The sequence below is a fragment of the Tribolium madens genome, unplaced genomic scaffold, assembly GCF_015345945.1.
Source record: "Tribolium madens isolate multiple individuals breed KSU strain unplaced genomic scaffold, Tmad_KSU_1.1 Scaffold_7;HRSCAF=85;Tcas5.2_LG10, whole genome shotgun sequence".
In the NCBI taxonomy this organism is placed as follows: Eukaryota; Metazoa; Arthropoda; class Insecta; order Coleoptera; family Tenebrionidae; genus Tribolium; species Tribolium madens.
The window spans coordinates 8,061,567-8,072,989 of NW_025401050.1; the positions used below are offsets into that span (position 1 = coordinate 8,061,567).

Consider the following 11,423-nt stretch of genomic DNA (forward strand, 5'->3'; position numbering starts at 1 on the left):
GAAAAGTTTGGCAAAAAAAGTTTTAAAGTTAAAGTATTTAAAATTTATTTAAATTAGAAACAAATTATTTAGTTCAAAGTGTGTGGATTTTTTGAATTCCTTTTTAGTGCATTTTATTTGTCTCACTGAGGCGAACAAAATGATATAAAATTTGTCAAGTTATCACGACATGACTTTTTTTGTCGCCCTGTGTAATCAGTTTAATTTTATTCCTTGTTATTTGTGGCACGTTTCTTTTACGTAGATTTCCCGGAGTCGCCTTGCAAGAACACAAATGAGAAAAATGAAATTTTATTGAAAAAAACACAAATTTACAAAATCAACAAATTAAACGCAATACAAGGATCCTCTTATCTCTCCTCGAGTTGCTTATCCCTGCTTACAACAGCATCATCGAATTTCACCATGTATGTCGTTCCTTTGTGCCAATGTGCTGTCACTTTAGCCGTCTGTAAAGAATATGTTGTAATGTTATGTTATCTGTGACGTTAGTCAAACATTATTTCTAATGAAAAAAAATGAGTAGGGTCGTCGTACTTGCTACTAAAACAGTATCAACACAATAAAATAAATAATTGATTGTGTTTCAGCGAGATGTGGGTCAAATTATTATCCGAAACAGAATTTTATCAAAGCGCGTGACTTGAAATCACATGAACATGTAGCAATTTATCAGCAATTAATGCGAGATAATAGAAATTTGAAGCAGTTTCTCGAACAAGCACAACAAAAATATAATATTTCTGTTTCATAATACGAAAAATCAACTCATGACTATCGCTTTACAGAGTATAAAAATAATAAATAAGAAGAATTTTATTTTTAATAGGCCTTTCATTATGAATAAAGAAAAATCACACTTCGATTAATACTACTAACTAAATGCAACTACCTTGAAAAAAAATTAAAAATATAGTCATAGTCGATGATTTTGAAATTTGATATAGGGGCTAGATGTTGATTCTAAACACTTTTTTGTTAATAACCACCAAAAATAGGTTTTTTTTGGAAATTTCCAAGGCAAAACTAAATTGTGTCTCTAGCCAAGCAGGGCTGAACACCAAAAAAAAATTAAATCGAGAATTTTTTATCTTTTACAACAGTCATTTGTTAATTATAAAAAAAATAGTTACTTTTGAAAGTTTTTATTAATTAATATACTATTATTTAAAAAAAAATATTAATTGAAAGATAATATACAGGGTGTAAAAAAAGGATTGTAAAATATTTCTCAGAAGGTAACACTATGTACCAAACAAAAAAGTCTTAATAAACATGGGTCCGGTTTCGGAGATATCGAAGATTATTCGTTTTTTGAAACATTTATTTATAATCTGTTCAAACAAAAAATAGAAGCTTTTAGAAAGAATTACAAAAATTTTCACATTCGATATCTCCGAAACCGTTACTTTGTGGACCCATGTTTATTAAGAATTTTTTGTTTATTTTGATCCATCCTATGACCTTAAATATTTTACAATCATTTTTAACACCCTGAATAAATTTACAAATTAAATTTTTTAACAAAAAAATAGAATAATAATAAATAATAATAATAAATAAATTAGGGAATTAGGGAATAAATTAGTAAAAACCTACAGGAGTAACTACCATTTTATAATTAACGAAAAATCAAGGTTCTATTATTGACACCAGAAATAAAAGTTTTTTATTTATATACAGAGGCTCAAAAAGGGGCGCACAAGTCAATGAAAGATGATAGAGAAATTCTAACATAAAAAATAAGAAATTAAAAAGTTATTGATAAAAATGTAGGTATTCAAAAAATATTGTTTTCTTAGGGAATAAATATTGTTACTAGATGACAGTTAAAATTATTAGTGTTACCATACCTACAAACTGTATTTTTTTGTTGAATAAAATAATTAAAAAAAAACAAATACTAAAGTAAATGCAAAAACAATCATCAATGAAACGGTTACTTAAAGTAAAATAGGAAAACTTGAGAAAATTAAGTGAATTGAAGAACTTGAAGATTTTCTAAAATCTGATCTCGAGAATTTTTTCTCCATTTTTCTTGTAATCTGCAAATGCTTCTCAACAACGTACCACTGAATTGTTACGCCAATTTTAGCGAAAAACTTCATATTTATCAATATGTAATGACATTCAAAAGCACAGGCTACTGTACTGTTGTAACTGTATTCACACCCAAACATAGTTATTGACAACGTATACCACATACGTGACACATACTTAATTTTTTTAGTATTTAAAATCATATAATGTTATGCAAATAAAATGAAACATCAAAAGCTGTAAATCAAACTACCGCATGAATGTGATTTCTTTGATCCACACGTTTTGAAACCTTTTGAATCAGCGAACATTAATTATGAGGTGTCAACTATACAATAATACAATAATCAAAAATTACAACCAATTTGGCTACAATTCGACTTTCACAGTTGTTGTGAAATTATTCAATGATTAGAAGCCTATTTAAATGATTACTACGTGTTTTCATTTGAATAATTATTATACAGTGTAAATTGTTAAAATTAGGGCGTGAAGTATATAAATTATACACAGCTGAGTATAACTGGTTGCATAAATCAACTATTTACTTACAAAGCCTGTTCCAGTAAGTACAGCTTCAATTATGCCAGCAATAAACACAGCGCAATTTAAACTGCTTTTATCCCTAGGGACTGAAATAAATCTGTTCACTAACGGCTCCTTTTCCATCAAATAATACGTATTTTCATCATCATTGGAATGTTCTAATTTATCAGCTTCCCGTCCAAACAACGCCTAAAACCACACAGTCGTAACTCATTTAAACCACTAGGGGTCCCCCAAACCTTCCATAAAGTTGATTTAACAAAAAGGAGTATATTTAACAATTTAATCTCTCGTTTGCCATTTCTCTCTCTAAGAAAATAGAGGTCGATCAATTTTACCCCAACTCTGCGCCCCAATTCGTGCAATCTAACGTCACAAAGACAATATTAAATTTGATTAACGATCTTAGTCAACAAATACCTGTTTTGTAGCTCGGGGACTGTGTGAGATTTATTTTGACAGTATTGGACGACTTCAGAAAATAGCAAAGCGAAGCAACTTAAAGACACTTCACCCTTACCCCGGCTTAGGGGCTTGTCCAAAATGCTTGTCTTATTGCGCCCCGTTAAACTCATCTTCAAATCAACAACAAAAGTGAGGTTAAAATTAAATTGACACAGGGTTTGGTAACTTTAGCTTTTTGGGTTGGCTACGTACCGAATCCTAGGTTATGTTTGAAATTTTCAAAAGTCGATTTTAAATTTACAATTTAATGTGAGTAAATTTAACGTAAACGTATTTTTTACGTTCTTCAAATTTTCAGAAAATGTCTATGAACCAATATATGCACCCCCGAAACATCTACAAACAGCCCCCCAACTTCAAACAGTTAGCAATAGAGTACCCCGAATTTCGCAAATATACCACTCAGGACGTGTCAGGGAAAGTCACGATTGATTTTAAGAACGTTGAGGCTCTTCGGGCTCTCACTTGCACTCTTTTAAAGAAAGATTTTGGCTTAAATGTGGAAATTCCGGCTAACAAACTCATCCCAACAATCCCACTAAGACTGAACTACATTTTATGGATTGAAGATTTATTAGACCTAGCCGGAAAGCCCGAAAATGTTAGAGGAATAGACATCGGGACTGGGGCTTCCTGTATTTACCCCTTACTCGCAGCGAAAAAATCCCCGTGGTCAATGATAGCCACCGAAATTGACCCTGAGAGCATCAAATATGCCACCAACAACGTTAAAAGCAACAATCTTGAAGCGTTAATCACAGTCGTTGAAGTAAAAAAAGACAGTTTACTCGACGAAGTCTTGCAGAAACATTTAGGAGACTTCAATTTTTGTATGTGCAACCCCCCGTTCTTTTCAACAACCCAAGAACTGCACCCCTTTTTCAAAGCCCGGAAACAGAATCGTCCACACCCCAAAAACGCATTTTGCGCCTCTGTTGACGAAGTCGTGGCTACGGGGGGCGAAGTCGAGTATATTTCACGCCTAATCAATGAGAGTAAAACATGGGGGCTCAGAGTCACGATTTATACTACAATGGTGGGCCACAAGTCTTCTCTCCCACCGTTGAAAAAACTGATAAGGGAGATTGGGGTTGTCAGTTTTAAACAAACGGAGTTTTGTCAAGGGCATACGACTCGGTGGGGCCTAGCTTGGACTTTCCATGATATTGATTTAACGAAAATCCCTGATTCTTTGGTTGCTGCTAAACAGAAATTAACTAAACCACTTTTGTATCAAGTGCCAAAAACCGACGACTCGGAATACAAAGTTAGTTTCATTTGTGAAAGACTTGTTAAAATTTTTAAACAACTCCAAATGGATTTTCAAGAAATCAAGCATGTTAAAAATTTAGTAGAGTATGTTATTGTGGCATATTCGGACACTTGGTCGCATCAGAGGAGGAAAAGGCGAGAAAAATTAAGACTCAGCGATGAAATGAAAAAATGTGGTAATAATAATTTAGACAGTCCTGAAAGAAATGAGGTTTGTGAAAAGTTGGCCGAGTTGGGGGTTAATGGGTCTCCATCGAATAAAAGGGCGCTTGACGAGGATTGCGGGTTTTATAATGCGAAGAAACGAAAAACTGAATTAGATGAATGTAACTCGGAGAAGATTTATCTGAAGGCTAAAATTAGTGTTGCAAAAATTGAGGATTGTATTGGGCTGGAATTGCTTTTTTTTGAGGGAAAGGGTACGAAAGAGGCTTTACATCAAATTCTTCAATTTGTTAAAAATAATTTGATGAAGGATGAATTGTAATTTTTTTTACCATTATGTAGAATAATTATTTATTTTAGTTTAAGAATATAAGTATATTTTTGTTATTGTGGGAATAATAAACGATTCTCAAATACCAAAGTTTTTATTTTGTAATTAAAAAAATAAGTAATTACGTTGTCGGAATTATGGGCGTTGTTTGATAAGTAAAATCATATTTAAATAAACTGATAGAAAATATTAGATGTTGCATCAGCATAATTTCCTGAAAATTTATTTAATATTGTGTAAGATTGGAAGTTTGTAATATTTGGATCATGCGCAAAAGATGTTTTGTGAATTATAAAAACATATTTTTCGATATAATGTTGGCAGAACTTTTTTATTCAAAGCACGATCAAAAAATCCAATAACAATACATTTTCTTCTATTTCGAAACAACCCCAAAGTAGCTGCATAGAAATCAGAGCTCTCCTATGAAACGACCAATTCGGTTAAGTTCGGAAAATCTTCGTTATGAGCTCCGAAAGCAACTTTAAAAATTTATTAAAAAAAGTACTGGCTAAAAAACAATTTTATTTAATTAGAGGTCATTTTTACATGATAATCTTTAATTAAAAAAATTACAATGGTGGGTTGCCATTAAAAAAAAATTCTAGAACTCGAAAACTAAAAGAAATTTCGAAAAATGTTATTCTTGATAAATGGTCACATTTTAATTGTACTTTACGCTACTCTAATTATTTTTTTCGTAAAGTGCTTAGTTTACGAAAAAAACGCATGGTTCCATACTTTTTATTCACCTGGTATATTATTATTTTAAATAGCTTGATTTTGAATTGACACTTTTTTTTAACTATTTAAAACGTTTCCTGGAATACGAAATTTTAACAGTACCCACATTAAAATTAAACCGAGAATTAAACGATTACATGATTACAATATACAGAATGCGCCAGAACTTACGCCCCAGAGAAAAATTTCAAATAAGATAAGATACCAGGAACATGGAAAAAATGTTTAAAAAATTCTCTGTCAAAAAATTTTGACATTTATTTTTTGTCATTTTTTATCACTATTTAATGATACTGATGACCTTGTATATGTTTTTTACAATTATTTAGTAAAGGTACAAAAATTTTACCAATAAAAACCATAAAAAGGATACAGCTTCCTTCTTTCCTCTTCTAATAGCCTGTAGCAAAAGAACTTGGAAAATTATTTTTTCAACAGAAATAAATAGAGTCAAAGTGCAAAATTTAAACTCTCATAACTTTGAAATTTCTGTAGATAATTTTTTTTTTAACATTTTGTTTATGTTCCTGGTATCTTACTTTATATGGCATTTTTCTCTGGGGCACGAGTTCTGGCGCATCCTGTATTTTTTTCAGTTTTCTGTAGAGAATTTAATAGATTTGTTTAGACCCATCATCTGTTTTGTCAGTATTTTAACTGCCCAAGTTTACATTTTTTATCCAAATAAATTTTCCAGTTCTGGGTTACTCATAATTTTCTCTTATTTAAATTCATAATTATTCTACGTTTTTTGTTTTATCTTTCTTCTTTTTATTTTTTACTAAACTATTAACGTCCAGTATGACACAAGACAGGTTATCAGAGTTAGCTAAAATTAGTATCAAAAATGAAACTGATTTAGACGTAACTGATATTGAAAATTGATTTTGGTTAATTATTTTTTATTGTGTTTTAATGTGTCGTCATTTTTTGTTGATTTCATTTCAATTTTGATATTTATTTAACTTTACAATTTTGATATTTGTTTAACTTTAATATGGTCTTGTGATTTAATAATATAAAAAAAATAATATAAATAAAAACAACTGAAAATAAAAAGCTGTAATTTTTGCTGTAATAAGACTAGAGACTAGATTTTGTCTACTCCCTCGAATGCATCATTGGAACAACGGCTTTAAACATCTCTCATGACCTGAGAGCAAGGTGCAAATATAATGATAAGATTAAACAAACTACTTATTTTCGTATTTTTTGTTTTTTTTTTTTATTAAGATTAGTAGTAGAAAAACCCTAAAAATAATTCATTGCATTACGAGTTTCAGCATTTTCTTATTTTTATCTAAAGATACACCAATTATGATAAATTTATTATAAAATCATAAATCCTTGTTGGGGGTCTTCTTGGATTATCGATTATCGGTTACTTCATAGCCTTAGATAAGATAAAACGTCAAGTGTTTTCTTGTTTTTGTAACTTATCTTATTTACGAAATAACTAAAATGGAAAATAACATTTGAGACCAAGAATAAATTGTTGACCCAGAGAATTACCAGATAAAATTTATCAGTCAGTAACAAATAGCCTTCCCACTATGACACTATTCATCCCAGGAAGACCAGTCCAATTATTTTCACTGTGCAAAAAATTTGTTAGTGTCCATAAAATGTCCACTTCGGCTGAATTTCTTATAAACGATCCCAAATATTCATTTTTGAAAGATTTGGGCTTGAAAGCGACTAATTTCGGGGTTTATGACGGTACATGGAAGGGTTCAGGCTCGGTAAGTTGCATTTTGCAACATTTTGACACTTTTTAATAGTTAGTCCAATCGATTTGTCCAAGTAATGGAAAAGTGATAGCCGAAGTGCGCCAAGGAACCGTCGAAGACTACACCTCGTGTATTAAAGCATCGCAAGCCGCTTGGAACACATGGGCTGATTTGCCGGCCCCCAGACGTGGCGAAATCGTCCGCCAAATCGGGGATGCCCTCCGAGCAAAACTCCACCCTTTGGGCAAACTAGTCTCCGTCGAAATGGGCAAAATCCTTCCTGAAGGAATCGGGGAAGTCCAGGAGTACGTGGACATTTGCGACTACGCTGTTGGACTTTCGCGCACTCTCGCAGGGGCAATCTACCCCTCGGAGCGTCCAGGCCACGTGTTGATGGAAAAATGGAACCCTTTGGGGGTAATTGGGGTGATTTCCGCCTTTAACTTCCCCATTGCTGTCTATGGCTGGAACAGTGCCATTGCCATGGTTTGCGGAGACACAGTTTTGTGGAAAGGGGCTGAAACCACCCCTTTAGTGTCCGTCGCAACCACGAGAATAGTCGCAGAAGTCCTCGAACGGAATAACCTTCCGGGGGCTATCGCCACTTTGTGCTGTGGAGGGGCCGATGTTGGCAAAGCCATGGCTGCAGATGACCGAATCAAATTATTGTCCTTTACTGGAAGTTCGCAAATTGGACAACAAGTCGGGGTTGAAGTGCAGAAAAGATTTGGGAAGCATTTGTTGGAATTAGGGGGAAATAACGCCCTTATCGTTGCCGATGATGCCGATTTAAATATGGTAGTCCAGGCGACTTTGTTTGCCTGTGTGGGGACTGCTGGGCAAAGATGTACAACTACTAGGAGGTTAATTCTGCACAAAAATGTAAATTTTGATCACTTTTAATGAAGACATGAGAGTAGTTTGGGGTTTGTAGGTCTATAATGAAGTTCTCCAACGACTAAAAAAAGCCTACGAGCAGGTTTTGCACCGGATTGGGGACGCTTTAGATGACAAAACGTTGATAGGGCCTTTACATAGTCAAATGTCTTTGCAAAAGTATGAAAACACGATTGCTGAAGTGAAAAAACAAGGAGGAACTATCGAATTCGGGGGAAAAGTAAATTTTGCTTCAAGTTTCGAATTGTGTATCTAATTACTTTTTAGAAAATTGAAGGTCCTGGATTTTTTGTACAACCAACCATAGTTACTGGTCTCAAACACGACAACCCCTTGGTACATAGTGAATGTTTTGCTCCAATTGTTTATGTTTTGAAAACGGAAAGTGTTGATGAAGCCACTTCGTGGAACAATGAAGTTCCGCAAGGTCTCTCGTCGAGTATTTTTACACAAAGTGTTGAAAATATATTCAAGGTAAATGTTATTTTGATACAACATTAAAATTAAAAATTGTTATTGTTTTAGTGGATTGGGCCTAAGGGGTCAGATTGCGGCATTGTGAATGTTAATATTCCAACTTCAGGGGCTGAAATTGGAGGTGCTTTTGGTGGAGAAAAACACACAGGTGGAGGTCGTGAATCTGGAAGTGACGCTTGGAAGCAATACATGAGGAGGTCAACTATTACAATCAATCATTCTAAAGAATTGCCTTTAGCACAAGGGATTAAGTTTGAATAAACGTTGTTTGAATAAAATTGTGATGTTTATATACTTTGGACTTGAGGCAAGAAATTGCCTCATAATAACTGTTTTTATACGTTATGAGTAAACGTGAATAAGAAAATTTTCCTTGAATTATTTATTATAATAATAATAAGTGTTTCATTGTCCACGTAGACTTTCGCGTCCAAAGTCAGGTTGAAATTCAACTTCGAAACCATGTGTAACGCAAAGCCATTTGGTTCATTGAATACCATTCGTAGTCAAAGATTGTCAAATATTTTTGACTACTCGGGGTATTATAACTGATTTTTTTTTTTCAAAATTAACATGCAAAATTGTAGAAAAATGTGAAAAAAATTGATTTTTCCATTTTAATGATTACACAATGTTTGAAAATAATTAATTCCATTAATTCTTTTGTAAAACTTTGATCAATCGGTCCGAGAAAACAGTTTAGAACTATATTGGGCATAAAAAAACTTAATGACTATTTGGTCTCCTCATCAATATTTGTGAATACGCGGTAGATTTACTACAACAAAAAAAGTTACTTTTTTATCTTTTCTTTAAATCAATGTTGCAAGTAATTTTTTTTTTCAAAAAATCGTAAAAACATCTTGCTGAAAATTTATTCCAGTTTTTGAAACTGGAACATAAAGAAAGCAAATTAAAGCTGAATGAACAAACCATCCGGCTCATGTATTGATTTAATTAATAAAAACTTCGTAGACTAAAAAAAGGAATTTTTTTTCTCGCGCTATTTTTTAGGATACGTAATAACCGAAGTTCAGAAAATTTTTGCCAAAAAATTTCAAAACTAGAAACTTGATGGTTTAAAATGATTTTTTTTAAATCTAAACACCACCATTTTTCACTGAGGTACAATATTTCAAAAAACATAAAAAAAATTCATTCTCTAAGTTTTTTGGAATAGTAAAGGTTTATGGTAAATGTTTTCTGGTTCTGAAGTTTATGAAATAATAAGAAATATTTTTTCAAGGAGTTTTCCACTAAAGAGCTTAATTTTGAATTAATTTGAAAAAAGTAAAAACAAAATAGAACATAAACGATGAATTTGATCCATTTTCTCGAAGGGGGAAATAGAAAAATTAAAAATTTAAGACATTTTAAAGAATTAAAGAATGTAACGTTACTAAAAAAAGATTAGGACAAATAAGAAGTTCTAAATATTATTAAGAGTTATTACCACTATCTTTTTACGAGAGTACATTAATTTCATTTATCAATGGGTGTCCCACACCCATTAAAAAAATTCAATGGGTGCTTCCGCCCCGATGCGCCCATGTAGTCGGCGCCCATAAGATATCGATCGTCTTTTATAAATTTTAAACACTTAAGCTGAACGCAAAAATGTTCGTCTCTGAAAGTACATTTAAAAGCCTATTTTTTATAAAATTTTAAGATAAAAAAAACAAATTGGGGAAACATATTTTATAAATTTATTTAACAAGTTTGATTAACTCACAACACAATTTCTGACACATAGAAAAGAGATTAGCCTACACTTATATACGTGATGAATTTTTTACAGATTTTCCTTTGAGTAATCAATATTTTTTAGTTGAATTAAAACCGAGACCATCGAAGTAATACTTTTAATGATCTATAAACATTGGATTTATTTAGATATAAAACCCCTATTTACTTACAGAGATTCCTAACTCATAATTTAGGGCAATGTTTTCTGAAAACTGTATTTTGCAAGGATTTTGTGTATTTTGTAACACCACAAGATACGTTTTCTGATTTGGAATGTTCCAATGATACCAGTCAATAGTTTTTAATACTTCAAAAATCTCAAACGTCTTAAATTTAAATTAAAGAAAAAATATTTTTTAGTTTTCTTACTTACAACATTTTCAGTCAGCTGCCCTATCACAATAATGTGAAAAAATGTGAGGAAACATCCAATGGTGAAAACTGCGATTCGTAAATACTGACTTTCAAACGACCCTCGAAACTAAAAAACAATAATTGTTTCTAAATTTCTAAAATACCCTGATTGCTTACAGAGAAAACAAAGGTTAAAATGCTTAATAGAATTACCACTCCAGTTACGGCAAAAACAATGATTAAATTATATAATTCTCTGCGGCATTGTTTGAGAATCCTTTTAAAAAATATCGTTTTTAATAATCAAAATATTGATTAAGACATACGTAATTAAATGAATATGACGTTCGATACAAAACTTTAGTCTTTTCTTGATTTCTTGCTGATACTTTGCGTCGTAGATGGTTTGGTTCCTGTAACCAGAATTTAAATTTTTCAAATGATATAATAACATCAGTAGTTGGAATCGTATATGATGAAGTAGATAAATAACATTAACGAATGGAGTTGTCATTATTACAGGTAAAGACAAAATGCTAAACCTGTAGCACCACATTAAATAACTCTTCCATTCTGGAACAAATCGGTCAATGAGTGCTATTGGAAAAATAAAATCTGTATCATCTTCATTCGGGATATAAAAACAAATTGTGCAT

General features: G+C 32.0%; 3 protein-coding genes across 3 annotated transcripts; 2 read left to right on the top strand and 1 right to left on the bottom strand.

The window, feature by feature from the left end:
• Positions 1–275: 275 nt before the first annotated feature.
• LOC123009651 (trafficking protein particle complex subunit 5) lies at positions 276–3,208 on the bottom strand. Its single transcript, XM_044406101.1, has 4 exons — positions 3,007–3,208; positions 2,826–2,952; positions 2,593–2,775; positions 276–449 (listed from the first exon to the last, which is right to left on the bottom strand). Exons 1-4 carry the CDS (start codon positions 3,159–3,161, stop codon positions 351–353), a joined length of 564 nt encoding a protein of 187 aa, XP_044262036.1. The 5' UTR covers positions 3,162–3,208; the 3' UTR covers positions 276–350.
• On the top strand, positions 3,192–4,902 carry LOC123009650 (U6 small nuclear RNA (adenine-(43)-N(6))-methyltransferase). Its single transcript, XM_044406100.1, has 2 exons — positions 3,192–3,300; positions 3,350–4,902. Exon 2 carries the CDS (start codon positions 3,353–3,355, stop codon positions 4,808–4,810), a length of 1,458 nt encoding a protein of 485 aa, XP_044262035.1. The 5' UTR covers positions 3,192–3,300; positions 3,350–3,352; the 3' UTR covers positions 4,811–4,902.
• Positions 4,903–7,051: 2,149 nt separating this feature from the next.
• LOC123009658 (putative aldehyde dehydrogenase family 7 member A1 homolog) lies at positions 7,052–8,945 on the top strand. The gene is made up of 5 exons (XM_044406110.1): positions 7,052–7,305; positions 7,345–8,175; positions 8,228–8,410; positions 8,458–8,664; positions 8,716–8,945. Exons 1-5 carry the CDS (start codon positions 7,117–7,119, stop codon positions 8,926–8,928), a joined length of 1,623 nt encoding a protein of 540 aa, XP_044262045.1. The 5' UTR covers positions 7,052–7,116; the 3' UTR covers positions 8,929–8,945.
• Positions 8,946–11,423: the final 2,478 nt, after the last annotated feature.

What these genes read in the sequence shown, in the direction of transcription:
- LOC123009651 (XM_044406101.1), bottom strand. Translation starts at nt 3,161, where the DNA reads ATGAGTTTAACGGGGCGCAATAAGACAAGCATTTTGGACAAGCCCCTA. An exon ending in GTCCCCGAGCTACAAAACAG is followed by an intron (nt 2,953 to 3,006) that starts GTATTTGTTGAC and finishes TTGTGACGTTAG; the next exon opens with ATTGCACGAATTGGGGCGCA. An exon ending in TTAAATCAACTTTATGGAAG is followed by an intron (nt 2,776 to 2,825) that starts GTTTGGGGGACC and finishes GTGTGGTTTTAG; the next exon opens with GCGTTGTTTGGACGGGAAGC.
- LOC123009650 (XM_044406100.1), top strand. Translation starts at nt 3,353, where the DNA reads ATGTCTATGAACCAATATATGCACCCCCGAAACATCTACAAACAGCCC.
- LOC123009658 (XM_044406110.1), top strand. Translation starts at nt 7,117, where the DNA reads ATGACACTATTCATCCCAGGAAGACCAGTCCAATTATTTTCACTGTGC. An exon ending in GGTTAATTCTGCACAAAAAT is followed by an intron (nt 8,176 to 8,227) that starts GTAAATTTTGAT and finishes TGGGGTTTGTAG; the next exon opens with GTCTATAATGAAGTTCTCCA. An exon ending in GTGTTGAAAATATATTCAAG is followed by an intron (nt 8,665 to 8,715) that starts GTAAATGTTATT and finishes TTATTGTTTTAG; the next exon opens with TGGATTGGGCCTAAGGGGTC.